The following is a 24732-nucleotide window of genomic DNA, read 5'->3' as shown; positions in this document are numbered from 1 at the left end:
ATTCCCACACATTGTAACGAGGTGCACACTCTGGAAAAGTTTGTCAACAGAAGAAGCTCCCTTGCATGCTCGGACATACGCAGTGGTGAGGGCAAAGAAGAAAAAAGTGCAGAGAAGGCAAACCTGCAGGAAGTTTTGGATGCGTTTGACACGATTCAGTCGTTCTTAGGCACGCACGACGAATAGCAATGCAGCACTTACTGAGCTGGGAAGTTGCTGCAAGGTAAGACCCACAAAGTAACACATATAATTGACTTTTGAAAATAAATTTTCAGCTTGTGGCCGATTTTCATGTCCTATATGTGTCATTCTCACGGCAACAAAGTTCAAACAAAAGCGATTTTTTTTTTTTTTTGCTTTCCCCAGCAGTTTTGTTATTGCAGGGTTCGGCTGTAATAGCTGATCGAGCCTAGCAACAACAACAGTGCAAGCATCCCACTATTGTCATCGCCTGCCTCTGTGCACGTGCATGCCGGAGTTCTGCACTCCAGATTCTCTTTTTCGTTTCCATGAATTGTTAATTAAGCAAGGAGGCAAGAGGAGATGAAACGTCACTGGTACCCCTCCCGCTTTCATGCTGCTGATGTTGAGTGAATACACAGCAGAAGGTGACGAGCATAGCTGCCCTAAGTGATTGTTGCCTGTGAATATGCCTTCCTCTCAGTGTTGCTTGCATACGCCAGTTTCGAAACTCCCCACAGGCCCCATCTATCAAAAAGTGGTCCGTGGTTGGCCCCCCTGCTCTGGGGGCAAACGGGCCAGCATGAGTTGATGAGTCCGCCATCTGTCGACAGAAAGTTGAAGTACCTAGTACTCGTGCGCTTGCGGCTGCTGCTGCCATAAGTCATAAAAGAAAATCTTTGGGAACATAAGTAAGCATCACCTAATTTAATGCTTTCTAATTTGAAAAGCAAGCTGCACTTATTAGGTTGTGGTACCAAGTAAAGGTTTAGCAAAGTAGAGTTTTTGTCCCCTCCCCTAGGTGTCACGCCACTACACTGGTCCCTCGGCTTCAACGAAGCAGGGGTGCTCACACGGCCCGGATTCTGAAGGAGAGTTTTGCAACCGGTGTGTCTTCCATTCCCCCTTGCAGGGCCTGGTGGGTGAGTCCGAGTGGGACAAGGTGGTCTCTGCGTCTGGTGGCAGTGGAGGCGGGGTGGGAGGAGCGGGAGGGCTGGACGGAGTGAGCGACCCCGAGTGCAGCCCCGGGGAGGAGGAAGACGAGGAGGACGGTGGAGGGGGCGGAGCCGGAGGGGGGGCAGCAGGCCTGCTGGGCAGCATGGACCACCTGCTGTCCCCCGTGGGCCACCATTCGGACGCCCAGGCACTGGCCCTCATGCTCCAGGAGCAGCTGGACGCCATCAACAACGAGATACGGTGGGTGCTGTTGTGCGAACAGGCACTGCAACCGAACCGCCTCTGAGTGACTAGGAAAGGCGGGCATGGTCGGGCAGAGCTCAGAAGTAACGACAAGATCAGAGAGAGCCGGTCTGTCCTGTTTGTACTACTCTGTTTTTGTCGTTACTTTCACGTGTTGTTCAGTCCAGCGATCTTGGAGGATGCGGTTGAAGCGGGGGCTTTAGAGCAGTGTGTTGAGGAGCTTTTCCTGGCAGTCTTCGCGGTGGTGGGCACCCACGTGACTTTGAGAGCCACGTGATGTTGAGAGCTAAGAATATATATAGGAGGCGAATTGGCCCATTGCAGCGGGCACAGGCGAGCGATCAGATAATGTCGCAATGAAAACCATCGAGGACTAGAAGCTTCGTAGCTGCGGCGTTGAAGGAGAGGCTGGCGGCACGTGATGGACGAAATTACAGCGGCCATATTTCATTCCAGGCTCCACAGTAAACATGCCGATTGCGGCAGCTGTGCAGTTTCTTCTCCCGCGACAGATGCTGGCAGAGGCCAAGCGTTGGTGACGTTGTCTGGCCGCCCCAGGAAGCGACGTTCCCCCTCCCGTGTTGTTCTCACCTTGTGGCTTTCTTGCCCCCTGGTGACCTGGCAGGCTGATCCAGGAGGAGAAGCAGAGCACGGAGCAGCGGGCGGAGGAGCTGGAGTCGCGGGTGGGCAGCAGCAGCCTGGAGCCCCTGGGCCTGCTGTCTCGAGGCCGCTCCTTCGACCGGGGCTCCCCCCCGCTCAGCGGGAGGTCCACCCCACCGGCCTCGGGCCAGCCGCCACCCCACCACAGCCCCCAGAGGGAGTACCTGCCCAAGTACCACACGGTGAGAGGGGAGGGGGCTGCTTTCTTCTTCTTCGCTCCACAGGCCAGAGCTGGGCACTGCAAGAAGGAAGGAAGGAACCTTATTGAAGCAAGGGTGGCGAGGTGTTATACAAGGAGAAACAATGGGTTTCAACTGAGTCAAGGTGTGGGTTATGAGGCGAAACTGGGTGGGAGCAGGTATGAATGACATCGCTTGCCAGGCTGTGCGACTGCTCGTCGCACAAGTTGGCTCAGTGTCCTGGCGTCCAGTCTACCCAAATTGTAGGGTGGAGAGAGAAAAAAACTGAAACCTCAGTCCGTGCAGGGCGGTACTGAGTTGGCAAAGAGAACAGTTCTGATGGTCATGGCCAGTGCTGCAATGGAGAGGACCATGGTAGGTCCAAGAGCCGGTCTGAGGTGCCTTCTAGTTTTAACTGTACTGGGCCGCTTGGGTTGTCTTGAGCTTTTGGTAGAACAGACTGTCGGGGGGGTGAGGAGTTTGGAGGTTTTTAAGGAACCACCGGCATTTTTTAAATTGGGCCTGTCGGAGTGTTGTGAGTTCTCTAATGGAACAGAAGTACCATTTCATCATAGGGACGTGGGGTCGAGGGGTTACTGCTCCTGCTTTTTACTTTTTAAATTAATTCATAGCCCTTCCTTCCTTGCTACAGCAGTTACCCTAATGGTATGTCCTTGTAGAATGTGCCTGTGGCTAGACAGTGCCAGCAGCAGCATTAACAGAGCTGTTGTGGGTTTTGCGGTTATTCACATGTCATAAGAAAATGGTGCACAAAATATCGGAGGCAAAGTCAGTGCAGCAGTTGGGGAGGAAATGACCTTTTTTACATGCAAGAAGCAACCACCCCATTGTGTGTTTGGCACCTTCTGAAATGCATGCTTGGCAACCTGATGGTACAGAAGACGCAGTGACTGCCTTCCCCAGGCACAAGTACAGCAAACAAATTGGTGGCTACGGGTGCATACCCTGGACTTCTGTGTGCTCATCTGGTTTGATTTTGATAAGGCGGAATTCGTGTGGCGGGAATACCTTTTGCTACATCCAAGAAACTGAATGCAAATTACAGTTGCGTCCTACAGGCATTATAAGTAATACAAGCTGATGTCAGCCCTAAAGGAGTACTCGGACCAAAATTTTATGTTGCTTTTTTTATTTATTTTGTCAATGCTCAAAGGCCTGGCAAACCCGAAACATCACTTTGAGTGCGAAATAATTAATTACATTGAGCGGCCTGAAAATCGTCCATTTTGGTTTCCCACGCCTCCAGCCCAGAGGGTGCATGTGACAGAATCACGGTATGACCTCACCGTTTTGTGCGAACGTCGAAACACCACAAAGGCCGGAGGAGGTGTTGTTTCGACCGCCCCACCGCCAGAGCTGAGCAGATGAGCTGCCTGAAGGCGTTAGGCCTAGCGCGGCGGCGGAAATTTGATGACCGCTTTCAATAAAAGACCTGATAGCGGCTTCTGTTGCGATTCTGGCTATATTATCGGCTCCTTTCTCGTGTGTGGAACTTTATTTTTGGTAAGAGTGCCCTTCTGGGCAGCAGTTATGCCTGTAGCTCTGGCTACGTGTACCACTTCATGAACGCGCCAGCGCCCAATCGCAGATTGCCGGGCCACACGCGTGAAGTGACGTCACGAGTGTCTGACAAGCGTTGGAGGCAGACGGCTACATCACTTCTTTTCCCTCTCACGTAGTGATGTCACGCTGATGTCCATTTACTGCTCACCACTCCGCGAGCTGTTCCGTCGGCGCGATAAGTCAGATCAAATTGAAGTATGTTCCATGTGTCGCAGGCCGCTCTTATTTCAGCCGGGGTATTCTGTTGTGTAAAGGAAGCGAGCTATGTAATAATATTAACACTAAAAATTGGTGTCAGTACCCCTTTAATGGTCGTTTTGTACGGTCGTGCCACAGTGGTAGCACCTTTTGCTCGAAAAGGTCGCAATCATGAAACAGGGCCACCGAGATTGGCGATCTGCCTTGTTTGTGCTGGGCCGGTCTTGGTGCGGCCGCCACTGCCACTGGGCGCCTTGTGCTGCAGGTGCCGGCGTCCCTAGAGGTGCGTGATGACCGCCTGCTCAGGAGAGAGACCAGCCCGCCCACACCAAGGGCCATGCGCATTGACCGGGTGGCCCAGGCGCTGGCACAGAGTTCGGAGGAGCTGCGCAGGTGCGTGTGCCCCGGCCTGCACTGGTGCGGCCCCAGTGGCAATCCAGAGTCACGTCAAGTAGGCGCGATAAGTGCAGAGACGAATGGAGTCGTTTTCAACTTTGTCTGTGTGAGGGAAGCGTTGGTTTATGAAGCACAGGCAGTGTTCATGCACGGTACATCAGTTACTGGGTCACGGTGTTCCCGTGCAGTTGGAGCTTCGAATAGTGCAGTCAAGAGGGAGTAAAGAAAGGGGGGGGGGGTCAGCCTGGGGAGAAAACTGAGCAGTTTAAGGTATTTCAGAGCTGTGTCACAAAATGGCAATTGTATTCCTGCCTAGAAAGAAGCTACAACCTTCTTTCCTTTTCTTCCTCCTCCTGCTTGCAAGGTGGTGCAGCTGTGTTTGGGATCTGCAGGTTTTTTTGAGTTCATAACTTCAGTCAGTCGATGCAAATGTAGTGTGACACCCCCCTGGGGGAGAAGGGGGGGTGCAGGCTTGAGTAGGGGAGGGGCGGATCTTTCACTGTTGCAATGCTTTTGTAGAAAACTAGCCTACGGTGTAGATGGAATATTTGTCCGACTTGAGGAAAATGCTGAATGCTTTCGCTTTTAAAGGGCTGTACATGATCTGCTATTCCTTGGCAAAGTTCGGGTAATTGCAATGCAAATCAGTACATGGAAATGAAAATAAAGAAGGAATAATCAAAGTAATAAGGCTTGGTGTCTGTATTGTGTGCCATGTGTATGCATAGTACTTGAGCTTTAAAAAAAATGCAGAACTTCACGGCTAGAAACTTAGTATCTCTAAATGGAGGCCACTATGGTACTGAGCTGTTTCTGAGCTGGCTTTACTTTTGCGTGCGATTCTAATGCACATGTCGTCTCTGATTGTATTTCCCCGGAAAGACAGGGTTACAAAAATGTTTATGGCCACGGAGGAAGACAGAGGAGCACCGACTGTCGCCCAGAAAAAAATGATTTGCGTATTCCGATAATGTTCCCGCGGTGCCAGCCGCCCAGCTTTCAGTTTGCTCTCTTCCTCTTTCGCGCCCCCTCTCGTCGTTCTGCCTGTGTACGTTGCTCTCACCTTGTTCGCTCTCCCCAGTGGCTTGTTTCCTTTCACCGCGACATGTCTTTAAACATGTCCAAGTGTGCGCGCAATCACGAGACTTGCGTGCATGCGCAGAATCTAAATCCTGGAGCATGGGCACAATGAGCGGTGCGGATAATGCGGGTCGAACGAGCTCATCAAGCCGTGCATCAAGTAGGTGCACAATGGACACGAATCTGCACCAAAACGTGCCGAAAGGAACCGTCACTGAAGCATACAACAAATCCAGCTGGAATGCGCCCCACTGTTGCGGCCGGTAGTGAGAGCAAGCGCTGGTGCGCGGGGAACACTGGGTAATAGTGCCCCTTCGCAGCGCCATCTACACTGTGCTCCGTGAGTTGGGAACATTTGCAGAACGTCTGAGATAGCCGAGTCGGCGCTCCTGTTTATATCTTCCTCAGTGGTTCATGGCCACTTTGTGGCTTGCCCATTGTTACTATAGGCATTGGTGAGGGAGCTCCTGAAGTGAAGAAAAGGAGTGGGAGGTGCTCTTAATCCTCACCATGACCAGGTATTGTTGTGCCGGGGAGAAGGAACTGCATGAAATGGGTTGCTTCGAGAAAATGTGTGATGAGGAAGTGTGACAGAAACTTGAAGCGAACACAGCCCTGCTTTCCTCTGGGGCCTCCCTTGTCTGCCCACTGAAACATTATCTGCAGTAATCGCGCTGTGTGCAGGTTTTTGGTGACTCTGAGTGAGGGATGTGAACGATGCTTTTCCTCACGTGCGTGAGGGCGTGCGCGCATGCCCGCTCTCTCTCTCTCTACCCCGTGCAGGTCTTTTGGGCCGTCTCTGTCCCAGCACGCTGCTTTGGGAGGGAGTCCCGCTTGCCTGTCTGGCATTCCGCCAGATGCTTTGCTCAGGTGCGCCACAGCGCATGGTGCTGTCTGTCGTTTGCGTCTCTCGTTACTGTGTGTGTTTCGGCGCGCTGCCATCTTAGCCCTGTCCGCCCACGTTTTGCTTTTTTGCTGTGCGCTTTTGGAACTGCAACCGTGAAATTGTCGTTCTAATGAATGCAAGGTATTCGTCATGGTGGCGCAATGGCTCAGGTGTTGTGCTGCTTTACACTTGCTTAGCGGGCCACGTTGGTTCTTAAGTTTCATCATGTGTTTAAAGAAACAGTAAAGGTGTCATCCATTGCGGTGGTGTTCCAGCTAAGACACTCTGCTGTTGCCCACGAACCCACCAGTTCAGAGGCCAACTACTGTGATAATTTTTTCGATGTAGGGAAAGAACAAAATGTCAATGTCAATACCAATTATGTTCAATCAGTGATGTCCCATTATTCTGTAATTCTCCGCCAGGGGATCGTATTTGGAAAGCCTAAATATCCTAGATTTTATGCCAGCAGTCCAAAACAAGTACAGTAGAACCCTGCTCTTACGTTCTTTAGTGCTGCATTTTCCCGGCTGCTACGTTGTTTTTGTTTAGATCCGGTGCAGCTCACATAGAGTCCCATGTATTAAAATCGTCACTGTTACGTCGTGGGTCAGAATGCGTTCCCGGATCATTTGTCGCAATCTGACATTCTGAACCCGCCCTGGAAACATGCCCGGACCGCCATTTTTATGTTTGACGAGCCTTTGCCAGGCTTGGCTACGGAACTGACTGCATGAAGCCGCACGCAGGTGCGATTCGTCACCACTAGATGGCCCTATGTTACTGTATGCTATCACCATCATGACTGCGCTTACAATGGAAATTTCCCTTCGGAATGGCGGAAGTACATAAAGCACCACCGCAAGAATAGCACGCGCTTTCATCATCATTGTGCGCTTCAAGCTTTGAGAACACCGTTGAACTTGCAACCGCGAACTTTGTCATGCCTTGATGGCATCACGAAAACGGGAGGCGCTATCCCTTTAGGAAAAGCTTAACGTACGAAACACAGTAGACAAGCAGCCAGCATGGAAGAGAGTCGACATCACTAATTACCTTGCATTGCCACGCGTCATGTTTTCCAGCGATTGCGAGAAGCGGCAATCCTACATTCTCAAGTTTTTTGCGGTTCGAAAGCCAAAGTTGCAGAAATACATGGTCGCAAGTCAAAGCTACACTTTTTCCATTCATTTTCGAGGGTTTCCTCGCTGCTGCGTTTTCCTGGTTGTTACGTTTTGTTTTCCCGGTCCGGTGAAAAACTAATGAGCGGGGCTCCACTGTATTTGAGAATGAATGTTTTCCACGAAAGCAAGTGCTTAGTAATTTTTGCACTTGTTTTAGGTTTTACTTAGGGGTGTGCAAATATTGAAATTTTTGAGTATGAACGGATACGAACAAGGCAAAAAGCTGTATTGGGATATCCAATCGAATATTGAATACAGTCAAACCCAGTTATATCGAACTCACAAAAAAACACCTATCAGTTCGATATAGGGCAGAATTTGATATACCGTACTTACCCAATTCTAACGCGCACTTTTTTTTTTCCGGGAAAATAGGCTGAAAAATCGCATGCGCGTTAAAATAGGATACGAAACCGAAACTGCCGAAGCAGCGAAACTTTCGTCCCACCCATCGCCATCGCCATCTCAAGACTGCGCCAAAGCTTTAAGCAAGGATTTTTTGGATGCAGGAAGCCTAGGCGCTTAGGCTTATCTATCGGCGTTCACACAAATTGTCAAATCGTTCCACTTGCGCGCTTGATAACAGCAATGATAGCAGTGGCAACGAAAGTGTGCTGCTTTTACGGATTACGAGCGGCTGCCACGCGTTCACAACGAGCAGTCGGCTGAAGCGTGCGGCTCCGGAGAAGCTCATGGGATGGGCATGCGAGGCGTCAGCCAAGATCCCATCGACCGTGGTTGAATGTTCTTTCAGAAGTGTGGCATCGCGAACGTGATGGCACTGAGGACGAGATGTTGTGGTCAGCGGAAAGCGACCAGGAGCTCTTGGAGAGTGACGAGGAGTGAGATGAGCGAGATTACTTCGGGAAATAAATTGCCCGTTTCTCTTGCATTCGTTTTTCTTGCTCACAAAGTTCCGTGTGCGTTACAATTAAAGGTGCAAGTGGTTTTTTTGTTTTGTTTTGTTTTGTTTTCCCCTCTTTGGAAATCGGGTACGCGTTAGAATCGGGTAAGTACGGCAAGCATGCTAAAGAAATGGACGTCATAAGGCCTTGTACCATTTATAAAACTTTTTACTGATGAAACTGCGTTACTTTTGCATGAAATTGTCCTGTATCTTCTGCTTCAACAGCTTTGCTGTCTACGGCAGTGCGCACTTGTCCACTTTGTGTAAAGAGCTGGAGTGCAAGGGCACCAATCACTTCAGAAGTTGTGGGCAAAGGATTGTTGTTGCTTTCCTCATTGCGCCAACTTTCACTTGCGCTTGGTACACTGTCAGCTATGCAGTCATGCAAGCTCTCCCATGGTCGCGACACCATCATCCACATTCACAAACTCACCGACCTCTTGTAATGAGGTTTTACTGTCATAAATTTTTTCTGATTTTTCTTAGAGTTGTGACAGCGTTTTGCAGAGTTTTGCTGTGAGGTTCAAATTTTTTTGCAAAGTTTCTACGCCACCATTTCTTGGCAAGTGAAGGCTGAAGCTTTCATCTCCTGCTGAAAACCAGAGTGGTGATTGGCAAGACTTTGTTCACTGGGGAAACGTCATTCAGAGGCTAAAGTGTCGTTCAGCCCATAAGTTATTTTAGTGCATCGTTGAAGCACAGCCTTTTGCTGCCTTCCAGCATAATCAGGAAGCAGCGATTTGCAGTAGTAGGGGTTGACATTTTTCCTCTCATGAGATGTGCCCTGCTGCAGCAGCGGCGTGAACTGCACATGTGTGTGTGCAGGGTAACGATGGACGGCGGGCCCAGCTCGCTGAGTGCTCAGTCTCCGCTGAGCTCGACCAACTCGTCGCAAGACTCGCTCAACAAGGCAGCCAAGAAGAAGGGCATCAAGTCCTCCCTGGGCCGGTTCTTCAGCAAGAAGGACAAGGTCAAGGGCAAGGACCCCTACGGCCAGGAGTACGGCATGTCCGGTGAGACCCTGCGGGTTAGGCAGAGACCTCCTTTGCCATCTCGCTTCTTTTTTTTTTTTTTAAGCTAGTAAATGTGTTTGCTGCATGTAGAGGGGAAACGCTGCATAACCAGTCCTGGTCGGGTACAAGTTGTGTACGATACGTTCTCTCTTTGTTCAAAATGTGGCCACTTCGTTAGTGCAGCAGGATGTGCCCGCTGTTCCCAAACCTCTCTGATGAATTAATGTGGAAAATTGGGTGTGTTGGTACATAGCTGAAAGGTAGTAGCAGCACAAGGAAAAACAGGGACGGAGACAATATGACAAGGGCTGCAAAGGACAATGCAGCCCTTGTCGACTTGTCTCCGTTGCAGTCTTTTCTTGAGCTAATACAGTGGAAGCTCGATGGTACAAATCTCACAGGACCGCAAAAAGTATTTGTATCATCCGAAATTCACATGAGCCAGCACAGACCGAAAATTGAGCACCAAAGTAAAAGTTTTCGTTTATTTCCTTTCTTACTTCTGCATGGAGGAATTCGTGATGCTTTTCTGCTTTTCCTAACCTCCGTGTCACCGAGCAGTCCTTTCTGGAGCGCGTAAAACTTGCCGCTCGTCTCCTCACTCATGGTGCCCAAGCTCACTGAAGGCCGCAGCATGTCAAGGGCATGGAGGGTTTCGCTCGTCGACGGTGCTTGTTCATTTCTGCCGCAGTCCTCGCTGTCACTGTCCGACTTCCACTACGGCTCGTTCGTCTTGGCAATGTCCTCGATCGTCCGGGCACCGTAAGTGGTGAGGTCGTCGTTGACGGTGACGAAATCGTGCGCCGAGTATTCCAAGCCGAGCTGGTTCCATTCTTCAATAGCCAGTGGTTCTTCAGGCTCTGGAGACGCTGTCGTAGTGGATGGAGGTGAAAAGCAAGGACGCGGTGCGTTCGAGATTTTGGTACACGTTAAATATGCCCAGGTAGTCTAAATTAATCTGGAGGGCACGCCTCATAACCTGTGCAGTTTTGACGCGTTAAACCCCATAATCAATCAGACGCTGTCATAGCGGAGCAACTTAAAAAAGAAGCCCCACCTCATCCACGTTAAGTACTTTCCGTGCTTCGTACTCCGATAGAAGCGCCGGCAGCGTGTCGGCCGTCCAGTCGATCACCACTGAGTCGTCCAACTTCTTCCCTTCACCGCATGCGGTTTTGTACACAAGTCTATGCAGCTGCTTGGAATGGTGGCCTGAAAGTTCTCAATTCCAAGAGAAAGGGCAACGTCATCAGCTTTCTCCCCGAGCGCTTTTCTGTTGACAGTCACTCCAGCCACAGTCACTTCCTTGAACCATGTCAGGAGAAGGTCTGCAAGCTTGACATGCTGGGCTGTCTTGGCCTGCTTGGCGTTCACGCCGAAGCGCTGCACACTTTGCAAAATCACGTCGCGTTGCCCTACAGTGGTGCACAAAATTGAAGGCGGCAGGCCGTGCTCTCTTGTCAAGTTGCTGCGCTTCCTTGTCAGTTCGCTGTTGACTTTATTCAGAATTCCCAGCTTCTCCTTGAAGGAAAGGGCTGTTCTTTCACGCGACACAGCTGATAGCAGCCTGGTTGATTTGGTTAGGAGGAGCCCGTCCGCGGTAAAAACTTCCACATGCGTCTCAGCAATTGAACATCTGCCTTGAGCAGACAGTGGCAACAGCGAGGCGTGGGTCAAAAATCCCCACATTCTGAAGGTGCAGCCCTCCACCCAAGACCAGTGAGACACTAGTAGCTGAGTGATGTCGCTGCTTTCCCTGGAGCGGCATTGTCCAAAGCCCGGTGGCACTGCCCTGGTAGACTCGGCATGCCACTCGTGCTCGCGCGACAACAGCCCAGCAAGAGGAGAGAGCCTGTACGTCTCCGTCGCTTGCTCACTCGGCGGTTAGGGCAGCTCTGACTTGTTGGACTCTTCGTCGGCTTGTTCGTATCATCCGCCAGGCCGCAAAGGTCCGTTCATAACAGGCTAAATTGTGCCCGTTGCAGACAATGCAATTTCGCCCGGACTTCTCAGAAATTTGTATCATCCCAAAATTCGTATCACCCAGAATCGCGTCATTAAGATTCCACTGTACTGTTATTGAACCTTTGTTGAAGTTTTTGCAGGACTGATGACTTGAGGAGAGGGAGCGTGAAAGAACGGTGTGCTCACTTTCCGAACCCGCAGGTGGCATCTACATGGACAGTGATATCTGTGGGAGTGACACGGGGACGCTGTCCATGGCTGGGGGAGCACTGGGGCCAAAGACAGAGGTGGACCGACGCACAAAGAAGAAGTGAGTTCCCCTGTCCCTATCCCTGTGTTCCCATTCTGGGGGGGGGGGGGGGGATTTCTCTGGCCGAGAGTTGCATCTCTTGCCCATGCCTCTAGCGAACTTTGTGGGAAATGACAGTAGAGTCCCCGGGGAGCTGACACCTTCTGGAAGGGGAGCAAGGAAAAGATGTGTTATCCACAAAATGCGTGATATCAAGCCATGAAGAAAAAAAAAATGGTAGGATGCCCAGCAAAGTAGTAGTATGTATATGGTGCTTGGTGCGAAGGCTTTCTGAGGGATGTTGGATATCTGTTCTCGTTGTCCCAACCTTTTTCCCATTCCTAGAGCGGGAACCGCTCTTAGCATAGTGGCGCTGTAAGTTTCAAGGCAACGCTGCCTTCGCACCATTGCCCCCTTTCCTTCCCCACTTGGTCCCTTCCTTCATCACACCACCTATGCGATGCAGTTACTAATTTCACTTGTAAATTAATGACCAGCCTGCTCCCCTTCTCCTCCATTCTCGCGTGATGTATACAGGAAACTAAGGATCTCCAAATAGAGATTTTTTTGCGTAAAGCGAGTACAAAGCAAATGCTTAATTTTTTCAGACAGTTGCAAATCAAAGCAAATATTGAAATGATTTTTCAGACCGATCAGGCACTTCTAAAAGGCACCTTCCTCTTGCCGTTTGGCTGCACAGCACTGGTGCGATGTGGGAAAGCCCATAGCCGGTAGCACAGAGCACGGTGCGTGTTTGCAGCGATCAATTGTAGCGCCCAAAATGCAATACAGTCGAACCCCGCAACAACGAAACCGCCGGGGAAAGCCCCAAAATTTGATTTTGCGGGAATTTCGTTGCCGCGAGAATGAAACATAAGCGACAGAAAAATCGGCCACAAGACGAAAACTTATTTCCGAAAGTCAGTTATATTACTCTGCGAGCCTTACCTTGCTGCAACTTCACAGCTCAGCTCTCACACTACAAGAAGGGGTTATTTACTATACTCGGTGACAACTTAAGAACGACACCGGAAGTTGTCGCTCTGTCTTATCACCGTAGCCGGATGTTTCTCCGCGCGCCGCAAGTAGGGCGTTACTGGGAATATTTTGAACATGGCGTGAGCCGTTTCCGTGATTTTTTGGACTTAATATGCTTATAAACGACTCCAGTGACAACGAACAAACTGTGTGAGACAAGGCAGACGATATCACGCATTCATAGCAAACCCCTTTCAAAACGCGCACGCACTGTCGTCACGGATCCAGCGCTTTGGCGGAGTGATACACTACATGAGGTGGTGCCGTTCTTGAGTTGTAACCGAGTATAGTCGCCGTGCACGCCTAAGAACGACGGTATCGTGTCAAACGCATCCAAAACATTCCGCAGGTTTGCCTTCTCTGCACGTTTTTCTCCCTGGCCCTCGGCACCGAGTCTGTTCGAGCATGCAAGCGAAGTCCAGCTTCTTCTGTGCTTGACAAAATTTGCCACACAGCATCCCCTCCTTGTTCCGATACTGTTCACAGAGCTAAGTGAGCACCGCTTTGTCAAAGTCCAGAAAGGCACAGCCGTCACCATTTTGTTCTGCATACGTGCACCATTAAAGAGTGTCATGCTCGCTTTTCAAAATGGTAGAGCAAGCTGCAGGCGGTTCCAAACTCGTTGGCGCTATCCTCTCTTGCTTCATTTGGGCCACTGACTGGGGCGATGATGGGTGCCTTATCTTGTAGCGATAAAAACTTCCACTTTTGGGCTGGCAGAGGTTACTGAGAGCAAAAGTGCCAATCAGCGCACACAACAAACCCACGCGCTCTTTTCATCGGTAGCAGGCTAGCGTTGCTCGCGTAGCCCAAGCCAAAGCCATGCCGTGAGTCGGCATGTTTCGCCCCCTGGTGGTGTCGCTGTGCGGCTGCCTCCGCGGCTTCCTGCTGCATGGTCTTTTTTCTAAACAAATACGGCGGCGGCCATGCAAGCGTGCTGTGGCAAAAGTTTACGCATTTTGAGCCTGAAAAAAGTGCATTTTAGCACTTTTTGGACTCTGTTTAGCCCCCAATGAGTAGGTAAAATGCCGACCGGACTTGCGGCTAATTTCGTTAATAATGCGGGATCGCTTCCCAAAAACATTTCGTTGCCGCGAGATATGAAATACATGGGCGTCTATGGACATTCTCCAGGGATCCGAAAATATTTCGCTGCGGCAGAAATTTCGTACTTGTGGGATTTCGTTATCGCAGGGTTCGACTGTAAATCTAGAGCCCAACCAATTTTGGCTCCTCGTAAAGGATAAATTATGCAAGACACAATTTCATGTGCAGTGGAACCCCAATAATACGACTTTCAAGGAACCGTGCTAAAGCGTTGTATGACCGGAGTGTCGTATGATGGGGGTGCGAGTAAATGCAGGCCTAGCAGACGGTCTCGCGCAACAGGTGGGCCAAGAACTTCTTTAAACTACTATATTTAGCGCGTTCTTGCGTAATTTGTGAACCTTTAGCTAAAATGCCAAGTTTAAAAAAAAAAAGGAACCGCCTATTTTGTGCCCCCTTCCCCTCCGCAGCATGTGCCGCTAGCCTGCTGCCAGCCTTGCGCCGCACGCCACGCGACCCCTATGCCATCCGGCGCTAGCCCGACAGCCGTGCGCCTCTTGTACGTGAGATAAGCTGGGAAGGCCGACGCGGCCGCACGACCGAGCAGCTTTGAAAGGCACTGATAAGCAGAGAGCAGAGAAAGGGGGATGGGAAAGCATCACGAAAGGGAGGAATTCGGATCGAGCAGGCAAGGAAAGAAGGTGTTTAGTCATTGCCGCGGGGTTGCATAATGTTTGTCAGCTCAGTGGGAGCTTAAAAATGGGGGTTCGCTGGCCACCTGGACTTTGGCTTGTTGTGGTTGGTGCGTTGGAGTTGCGCTGCTGCATGGGGCCGTCAAAGGTTCACTCCTGCATGCCAGTACCCGCCTGCTTGCTTGCGTCGGTTCAGCGAGTGGTCTGGTCTGCCTGCGGACCTTTGCTCATCAAGCAGCGTCGAACGGGGATTAACGGTAAAGAAAGGTCGGGACGACACGGCGAAGCGGTTTAAAGCATGGGAAAAACGTCGCTTTATCCGTGGCAGGGTCCGTCGCTACCTCATAAGCGGTGCAGTCGACTCGTTTTCTGAGGGGTGGAAGGAATGCAAGGCGCACGCCACCGGTACGGTTACCGCGGAGAGCCGGCAGCAACTCGCATTTTTTTGGTGCACGTTTTTATCGGATTCAATCATTATACGCAATATCGCGGCACTTGAGCATTGTAATAAGCAGTTTACTTTGCCATAGAAAGCATACAAACGTGGACGGTGGTATAGTTGTTCATCGTTATAACCAATATATTTTAAGTGCAGAGCACTGTAGGGGCTCGCCTTATCGTAGTAGCTCGCTCGGTGGACCCAAGTAGAGCCACACGGCGTTCCGTCGTCGCAGCGTAACAGAGAGGCTCCGAAAGCCAAGCGGTTTATATATTCATAAGCATTCTAACCTCATGAACCGCTGGCGCTTGTCATACATCTCCCCGTTGTTTAGTGCAAAGAATACTGTAGGTACATTTGAGGCAAAATATACGTACCGTAAATACCCGCGTATAATACGAGGTTTTTTTCTTAATATTAGCGTCCTAAATATCAGCCTCATACTATATGCGGATCTAAACAAAAATTACAACAAAAATTCAAACTTTCCGCTTCAAGTTTTGGTTTCGGTATTGCCTCGGGGCTGCGGCTTGGCTTCGTTGCTACGTGGCTATCCAATTCTAGCCCTAGCCAGTGGTAGCCACCCATTTCTTTGTTGATGGATTAGCGTTTGGTTCGGCAACACGCATGCGCTCTTGTGAATCACGCTTTGCGAAGTTCTCAGCAGTAGAGTACGAGTATGTCGGGGCCACGCAAACAGTACTTCGCTAACCTTCAAACGAAAGGCGATTTTAGCTGCAGAAAGCGCCGGTAACAGTGCGGCCGGGAGGCAGTTTGGCGTCTCCGAGGGAAGCATTCGCGGTTGGCGACGACAGAAAGAAGCCCTCTTGGCGTGCAGCGGAACGCGAAGAAGCTTTCGCGGCCAGAAGAATGGGACGTTTCCGGGAATCGAACTCGCGCTGACGGAGTTAGTACGAGAACAGTGAGCTGCGCATCTGGCTGTGAGCGTGGAGCTCATGCGGGCGAAGGCTCGGGAGCTTGCAAGAGAAAGAGGGATTCCAAGCTCTACCTTCAAAGCGAGCAAGAACTGGATCCATCGCTACATGTGCCGTGCTGGATTTCCGCTGCGGCGGCGAACTTCGGTTTCGCAGAAGCTCCCCGAAGCATTCGAGGAGTTGCTGATCGCTTTCCAGCGCCACGTTATTGCGTTGCGCAGATCTAAGGACTTCCACTTAGGCCAAATCGGCAATGCTGATCAGACGCCAGTTTATTTGGACATGCCATCGCCCCTCACCGTTCACGAAAAGGGGTCGAAACAAGTGTGTGTCCAGACCACCGGGAATGAGAAGACGCGAGTAACCGTCATGCTGTCGTGCACGGCAGACGGCCACAAGCTTCATCCCTATGTGTACTTCAAGCGCAAGATGCTTCGTAAAGGTGAGGACCTACCAAAAAATGTCATCGTGAGATGTCATGAGAAAGGTTGGATGAATGAGGACCTCGTCCTGGACTGAATCAAGTCGGTGTGGTGCAGGCGGCCCGGAGCGCTCATGGTCCTTCCCATCCATCCTCGTGCTGGACGCATTTCGCTGCCATTTGGCGGACTCTGTTAAGAAGCTGCTGCCCGATTGCAGCACTAAGCTCGTTGTCATCCCGGGCGGGACGACATCGCAACTACAGCAGCTTGATGTCTGTATAAACAAACCTTTCAAAGACGCTGTCAAAAGGTGCTACACCGAGTGGATGCGCTCAGGTGAGCCTGCTGTCACACCGACGGGGCGGCTGAAACGGGCATCGCCAGCCACTCTGTGCAAGTGGATTGCGGATGCGTGGGCGAGCATCCCACAAGATCTTGTATGTCGCTCATTCAAGAAGTGTGGAATATCGAACGCCCTCGATGGTACAGAAGATGACTACCTTTGGGAGGACACCTCGGACAAGGAATTGTCGGAAGAAAGCGCGGCCGAGGATGACAGTGATTGAACTGTGGGGACTTATCCTCACTTGTGTGATACGAGCGTGAACACCGCGCGGCTAAACTAACACCGCGCCGCTAGGATATCAACCAATAATTTTTTTTTCCAATTTTGCATCCCTAAAATATTATCTCGTATTATATTCGGGTTCGTATTATACGCGGGTTTTAGCGGTAATTACCGGCAGCGCCCGCGTTCATTTAGTTAGGAAAGCCAGTTTGGTTGGCTTTTACGGTAATAAGCGAAAAAAAGTGGCAGTGTAACGCGGGCACGTGCGGTAGGAAAAGCAAGCACAAAAAGAACAGAACTCTTGCTGGCGCAGTTTCAGGCAGGGGGCGCGCGAGCACCGTGAAGGCTGGAAATTTGAATTGCATTGGGGTGGTAGCAGTGAGCGGATAGCGGCACTACAGCCCATTATGGCAAATCACTGCTCTGCACTTCCGACAGCTTTCACATTAGTGGAACGGCTTTAATTTTTTATAAAGGGTACTGTTATAAGTGGACTCGGCTGTAGTGCTATTCTATTCAAAGTTAAATTGAATGTCGTGTTATTATTTCGGTGCGAAAGTTCTACATATTTGCACACTCCTACAGAAAACTGATGCCGAAGTTTCTGGCGTAGGACTCAAATGTTGCTTTGTGAAAGTAAAAAAAAGTTAAAGGGGGACTAAGTGGGTTTGATAGTAGTATAACTTGTGCAATCACAATGAATTGTGTTCTCTTTGAAATGCTCTTTATGTATGTGTTGCAAAAGGGAAATGTAACATCCACCTCAAATGCAACTATATCGGACCAAAGCAGGTTGTTCTTCTGCTACAAAATTTTTGAAAAAGTTGTGTAGCTTTTTTTTTGTTGCCATACAGCTGCATTTCAAGTGTTTGTCATATTTTTCCTTTGCAGAAAGCTTACTCCGCCTTGAGGGCTGTTACTAGCCTGGTCATCTGAATACTTTGCAGTGGATTGGTTGCTATCTTAATGCAACTTCTGCACTGGCCTGATGATTCTAACTGAAATGACCGGAAAAATCTGGAGAAGTAATGCAGAGAGCCATTTGCTGGAGATGTGGCTAATGTTACTCCTTGTTCTTTTGCACGCTTGCCTGCAGGCATGAACTTCTGGCCGAGGCAATGAAGGCAGGCACACCGTTTGCACTGTGGAATGGACCAACTATTGTGGCCTGGCTTGAGGTAAGAGCTGCTGGGCCAGCACCTTTTTTGGGGGGTGAGAACGAACAAGCGAAGATGGCACACAACTCGTTTTAAATCAAGCGATCCACATAGCGGAATATCAAGTATGCCAAGTTTAAAAGCAAACTGCACTTGACCAGATGAGATAATTGGGAAAAACCTAGGTGTTGATGGGATGCCCGGAGTCTGTTCTAGCACTGCCTGAATTGTGTCACCCGGTGATTTCAGCTGCTGGCCTCTGCTGATTTGGTCGGAAAAAAAAAAAAAAAAAACGCTAAGCTCTCAAGTACAGGGCACCATTTTTGTGTTGCACTTATCACAGAGCATTTCAAAAGCATTGCTCACTCTACTCTTGCCGTGCAAAGTGAAAAATTGAAGCGAATACAAATAATTCGAGCCCCCTTTCTCGCATTGAGAGATCAGTTGGACCCTGGTTGTCTGAATTCTGGCGATGCGTAAACGCAAGCTTGAGGTTTGTCACCGGAAACAAGTGCGGTGCCCGTGGCGATGCCATTGCAGCGATAAAACGCTCCACTAGGTATTGCTAGAAGGCTGATCTTCAGTTCCTGCTAAACTGCATTCCTTGACGCGTGGTCAGCAGATTGGCAGCAGTGGCGCGCAAGCGGGCGCGGGGACGATACCAAAGCGGTGGCGCCGGGAGGGGGAATTCCTATAAAATGGAAGCACCGTACAAAATGGTTGGTGAAAAGAGTTGCCGAGACTCTCTAAACGTGTGCATTGAACTCGTAGACGCGAGCGTCCCATTCAGTTTGCGTGTGTATTTACATGTGCGGTACTAAAGGATAACTTGCATTCAAAGCTGCAAGAATTTTATACTGCGTGAATGTTCAGAAAACGAGGGTTTGCAGCCACCAAGTGTGTCGAGTAGCTTGCTTTGTTGACTAAAAATTTGTTGAACTATATAGGGAAGGTGCAAAGGACTGTTACGGCAGTGGCAGGCACGAGTAGCGATGTTAGGCAGGTCACAAACAGCATGGAGAGAGCACAGTTTTTCAGTGGTGGAATCTGCAATCTTAGCGTGTGAAATCTAGTTGCACGCAGAATTCAGAATAATCTGACATGTATACAATGGAAGAACTTTGAAAATACATTCACACTTGCGGAAGCCGTCCCTGTAGAAGTTTAAGCTTACTTTTTCTAGAGTGTCTCCTAGCTGGTGTAGTGATGATGACGTGAGGGTTCTCTCTCTTTTCCCCTGGGCAGCTGTGGGTGGGCATGCCCGCGTGGTACGTGGCGGCGTGCCGGGCCAACGTCAAGAGCGGTGCCATCATGTCGGCTCTGTCGGACACGGAGATCCAGCGGGAGATCGGCATCAGCAACCCGCTGCACCGGCTCAAGCTGCGCCTCGCCATCCAGGAGATGGTGGCCCTCACCAGCCCGTCGGCTGCCAAGCCCGCCCGCACGGTAATGGAGGGACGATGGGGAGGAAGAGCACGGGGAGAGACAGGGAGGAAAGAGGGTTCCCTGAACGCAGAGCCTGGCCTTTGGGGAGATGAACCACGAGTGGCTGGGCAACGAGTGGCTGCCCTCGCTGGGGCTGCCCCAGTACCGGTCGACCTTCATGGAGTGCCTGGTGGACGCGCGCATGCTCAGCCACCTGTCCAAGAAGGACCTGCGGGTGCACCTCAAGATGGTGGACAGCCTGCACCGCACCAGCCTGCAGTGCGGCCTGGGTGGCCTCAAGCGCTGCAACTACGACCGGCAGGAGCTGGCCGACCGGCGGCGGGCCAGCGAGAATGAGCCCAAGGGTGAGGGGAGGGATCCTGTTTCTCTTTTGGTAGGAAGGGGTGCCAACCCGCTCCCTCCTTTTGCGCAGACGTGGTGGTGTGGTCCAACGAGCGTGTCATCAAGTGGGTGAACACGGTGGGGTTCCGGGAGTACTCCAACAACCTGCTGGAGACGGGTGTCCACGGGGCCCTCATCGCTCTGGACGACACCTTTGACCACTCGGCTCTGGCCTTGGCACTGCAGATACCCACCCAGAACATCCAGGTGAGGGGGATGGGGATGTGAGGATGCATGGCACGGGACGGGTCGGGTAGGCGCGGGGCAGGGTGGGGGGGCAGGTCGGGGTGGGGTGGGACACTTGGGGTAGGGCTGGGTCGGGTCACTGAGTTGGGGGTGAGGTGCATAGGGTTGTGTAGGGTCAGAACGGGGTGGGACGGGACAGGTCGGGTTTACAAGTCAGGGTAGGGTTGGTCGGAATCGGGCGGGCCAATGAGTTGGAACAGGATGAATCAGATCGCGGCGGGGTGGGATGGGTTGGGACAGCTTGGAACGGGTTGGGTCAGCAGATCAAGGCAGGACAGGGCGGGGCACGTTGGGTTGGGTTGGGTGGGGGTCAGGTCGGGTCCACGAGTTGGGGCAGGGCGGGGTGGTAGGCAAGGGTGAAGTTGGGCTGGGACAGAATGAATGGGAAGGGACAGGATAGGACACTTAGGAAATCAGCTGCCAAGCTTTCTAAAAGAACCTCCAACCGTAATCTGTTAGGTGAGGGATTGCCATGTAAAGGCACATTCCCACTTGCGCCTTGTGCACGTCGCACAACAGCGTGCGACGTGTGTCGCGCGATGAGGCAGTGTTCACAGTTGCGACAAGCGATGAGGCGGCTGTGTTTAGCAGAGCTGTTACTTGACCTGGTGCAGGTCAGGTAACAGCTCAAAGAATAATATGTTATACCAGCGCGACAAGAACAAGTAGAAATCACTCTAGAGCACATTCTACTAACCTGGAGCACGGTTGAAAGCATTGTGGGTTGCGGGAGGAGATGAAATTAACAAACTCAAGCAGGCACTTTTCAACATATTATTGCAAGACGTCACGGCCCGCAAATTTTGCTTCTTTCCACAGATGCAGAAGTTCGACGCCTGTCAACTCCACAGTGTTTACTACTTGCCAGTAGAGGTGCTCAAAGGCCTACCGTCCCGCTGTACATCTAGCTAATATGAGGAGTACTTGCTTTTACAATTCAACCACATTTCTTCGCACTGATGAGTCCCACGCTGTTCGTTGATTCGTACTTGCATTTGCTGCAGCCACTGACCAAAGAGCTGAAGTGCACAGGAACTTGCTTGCTGGCCCAGCGGATGTAAACAAACGGATTAGACACTGTAAACATACGCGATGGATGTTTGCAATGCCGGATGTAAACAAACGTTCCGTTTCCGGCTACAATAGCACACTCCACAGCCATGAGTGGCTATCCGGTTTTGTGGTCCCGTCACGCGACAAGGGAATTCAGTCCGAGAGCAATTGGCTCCGCCATTGCAAAGGGACAGAAAGTGGCGGCCGGCTGATAGCTTTGCGACGTTGTGCGACGTGCCAAGTCGCAAGTGGGAATTTAAACCGCACAAATAACACTTTTTTTTCTTTCTTTTTTTTTTTGCCTGAAATTCGTGTACCTGCCGCTTTACTCCTTAAAGTGGATTGGCGTATGTTGCTCTAATGGAAACAAAGCCTTAGTTACTGCAGTACGGTTTTATAATATAATATGTTTTTAATCAAATGTGAGAATTAACAATGTATAAATTTTACTGCCATTTAAAAATTACATTTCCCTGGACGCCATTCTTCACATACGTATGGCACTAAATGTGTTCCGTTGTAGTAACATAATATGTATGGCACTGTGTATAACTCTGTCCCCCTTTTTTCACCCCTTCACAGGCACGGCAGCTACTGGAGAGGGAATTTAGTAACCTTCTTATTATGGGGACCGAGAGGAGACCGGACGATGTGAGTGTGAAAACTTGACTGTCCCCCCACTGCAAAGATGAATTCAGTCGAAGTACATTTTGTACTTTGTGCACTTCCTACACTCTATAAACTGCTTGAACACTGAACTGTTTAACAAGTGCGGCACTCTCTCCCCCCCCCCCTCATTCTAGGGGCCCAAGCACATGGGTGCCTCATTGCCAGGCCTCCAAGGGGACCGGCTCGTGTGATGCGGTCACGGGAGTCGGCGCAAGTTGGCATCTCGAACGAGGGATCCATTAGGGCAACTCAAAAGGACTACTTGTGTGTGTGGCTTGTTTCGCACATGCGTGTGCACCTTTGCTGGAGAAGGTGCGGACTGTTTTTGAGTGATGGCGGCGTTTTCTCAGTGCGTGCGTGTGAGGACTGATGATTGACAGACGGACATTGTTCTACTTTTTGTGTACTTCCCTCACTGCAGCCCTTTCCCTTTCTTCGTCTTTTCTAGAACTTTTTTGCTCGTTGCAAGGGCTTTTTTTTTTTCTTTTCTGTTTGACTGAGGAGCCTGATGGGGGGACGCAATTCCATTTCTTTTCGACTTTTTTTATTATTATTATTATTCGCATCCCCTCAAGATGGCACATCTATTGGTTCCACATGACACTTAGGGTAGCGTGTTCTGGGTGCACTGATATGCCAAACGCGTTGCGCATCGTCACCTCATCAAAATCGAATCTGCTCGCGAATTGAAGGGAGTGGACTTTCCAAGCGGAAACTTTCCCAGTCCCTCGACACAAAGACTTCCTTAGCTCAGCAGTTTGACGTCCTTTCCCCTACCTCCCGTTTCGAGGGCGGCTGCAAGGCAGCCGAAATTCCAGCCGCAGGTTTTTCACTCTCGACCTAACCGCACTGTCAACCTTTAACTGCACTGAGGCGTAACTCTGAGGTGTTTGAAAGAGCACCCGACCATTTAATGCTCTTCTGTACTAGCGTTGGTCTTGCTGCCCTTGTTTTTTTTTTTTTTTTTTTTTTTTTTTTTTTTTTTTTTGCCTCACCATCATCACGGAGTTTTGTCAGAGGTATTGATAGGGTTAGTCCATGGACCACGTGATTGCATGCAATGTCTCGAAGCGTCGTGCTGTTGTATTTCGTTCTTTTTGCGGCTAATGATAGGTTAATTTCTTTTCCATCACTCTTATCCCAAGGCAGGGTAGCTTCATAATCTTCCCAGGTACTGTGAATTGCCATCTTTGGCTTACATTGAAATGGCACTCGGTGATTGCAACGCGAGCTGTTTTGGGTTGGTTGCGGACGAGCTTGTTTTGTAGGATCGAGAGCTTTGTGGCAACTTATTGAACCACGTCGTTACGTCAGTGTTTGGTTCGTTGGCGTTGATAACAGAGCATGCTATGGTGACAGCTGCCAGCTGAAGCAGAGATAGTGCAGTCTCAGCAAAAGTCGAGCTACCGGAATACGTGGAACTCTGCGCAGCTATGCTGACATCCCGTGCTCAATTAATTTGCCTGGTAACTGGTGATGGCTGTGCAGGGGATTATTCAGTGTGTACCCATAACTGGCACTGCATTCCATATTTTTGTGTTGTGGTATACAGTGAAGTTACATGTCTCAATGACGAGGCTTGGGAGAGGACCACCACACGAGTTAGGTGCCTTCGCAGAAAAGATGCAGTTCCACATAAATACAAAAAGAAGTATGACGCAGCTTGCAAAAAAAAAAAAGAGGACAGAAGTGGCAGTTTAAATAGGCTCCCTCGTTTGTGCTTTCTAATCATGGTTGCATCGCTATCATTCTGATATTGTTATGCTACAGTGCGAGCTAAATTGTTCTCAAGTATCAAAGGCACTTGTCTAATTTCGCTTCCAATCAGTTTCTAGTGAAAATAACTTGTGCTTTTGATATCGGGGAGTTCATCTTGCACTAGATGGATGTCAGTCTCAGAATGCTTGTTGACTGGGGGAAATGACACTCTTCCTGGGGGGTCTTTGTGCGCTATGTTTCTGTCATACCTTTGAAAGGAAGCAGCTTTTACGGAATTTCGCTCCTGCCTTGTAGTGGACACAGTAGAGGATAGGCTGATTGCATGGCTTAAAGAAAAAAAGCTTCAATTAAGATTTTTATCACTGAGGGTGTCATTAGGGGGGACAGCGAAAAGTAGAGGAATTTTCGATCTGGCAAGAAAGATCCCAACCTTCTACTGGGATTCTGAACGAGTGACACTTCAAAGCTTGTTTGCAAGTGTGGCTTGCCATTGAAGGCTTCAAGCAGCATTGCTCTGCTTGGAGAATCTTCTTTTTTTATATATAATATAAAAAAAAAAACAGCTACACCAATGGTGGATTAATTTTTGTGTATAGTTTTCTACTTTGTCATTTACAGTGTACCTTAATGGGCAGCTACTGTGCGCAAGTTTTTATTTCTATTGTTCCTGCATTTTTGCCCGTTTTTATTATTTTTTTAATTGGACATAGTAATTATCGCTCCTTATGAAAACCCTATGAGCTCAGGCCAACTTTTTTCTGCTGTGTTAGAATAATATTGCAATATTGCCATCCTGTTATCCTTGCTTTCCTAGGACGTGCGTGTATATATTTCTGTAATATATATATATAACGCGTAATGATGTACAACAAATTTTAGGATTACTTCCTCCGCTCTTAGTTCGACCCTTCCTGCCCCTCCTTTCTTCTCTCTCTCTCTCTCTCTCTCTCTCTCTCTCTCTCTCTCTCTCTCTCTCTCTCTCTCTCTCTCTCTCTCTCTCTCTCTCTCTCTCTCTCTCTCTCTCTCTCTCTCTCCTTTTTTTTTTAGATCATTGTCACACAACTTGAAGAAAAACTAGTCAGGCAGCCTACCCGCCGTTCTTGAAAGTCTGATATTGCGTTGAGCCAGCCTGCCTTGCGTTTTCCTAGCAACGCAAATGTCAACAAGGGAAGTGACTGGTGTCGTTTAACTTTCTCTAC

General features: G+C 49.9%; 1 protein-coding gene across 3 annotated transcripts in view; it reads left to right on the top strand.

The window, feature by feature from the left end:
- Positions 1 to 24499, top strand: part of Liprin-alpha (PTPRF interacting protein alpha) — a 47555-nt gene extending 23056 nt beyond the window's left edge. For 2 of the 3 annotated variants that reach the window (XM_077704035.1, XM_077704037.1), the window contains 12 exons: positions 1094 to 1377; positions 2006 to 2222; positions 4267 to 4394; positions 6261 to 6347; positions 9280 to 9467; positions 11634 to 11742; positions 17959 to 18040; positions 19265 to 19465; positions 19536 to 19809; positions 19878 to 20053; positions 21728 to 21796; positions 21949 to 24499. In XM_077704035.1, the coding sequence (XP_077560161.1) occupies positions 1094 to 1377; positions 2006 to 2222; positions 4267 to 4394; positions 6261 to 6347; positions 9280 to 9467; positions 11634 to 11742; positions 17959 to 18040; positions 19265 to 19465; positions 19536 to 19809; positions 19878 to 20053; positions 21728 to 21796; positions 21949 to 22005 (1872 nt within the window). In that variant the 3' untranslated portion in view covers positions 22006 to 24499. The remainder of the gene's footprint in view (positions 1 to 1093; positions 1378 to 2005; positions 2223 to 4266; positions 4395 to 6260; positions 6348 to 9279; positions 9468 to 11633; positions 11743 to 17958; positions 18041 to 19264; positions 19466 to 19535; positions 19810 to 19877; positions 20054 to 21727; positions 21797 to 21948) is intronic. The other variant, XM_077704036.1, reaches the window with a different exon arrangement.
- Positions 24500 to 24732: the final 233 nt, after the last annotated feature.

Source organism: Haemaphysalis longicornis, unplaced genomic scaffold, assembly GCF_048455015.1.
Source record: "Haemaphysalis longicornis isolate Haplotype H1 unplaced genomic scaffold, Haemaphysalis longicornis Haplotype H1 scaffold_3, whole genome shotgun sequence".
Lineage (NCBI taxonomy): Eukaryota > Metazoa > Arthropoda > Arachnida > Ixodida > Ixodidae > Haemaphysalis > Haemaphysalis longicornis.
Note: the sequence above shows the minus strand (reverse complement) of the source record. Positions and strands in the feature narration are given on the sequence as shown.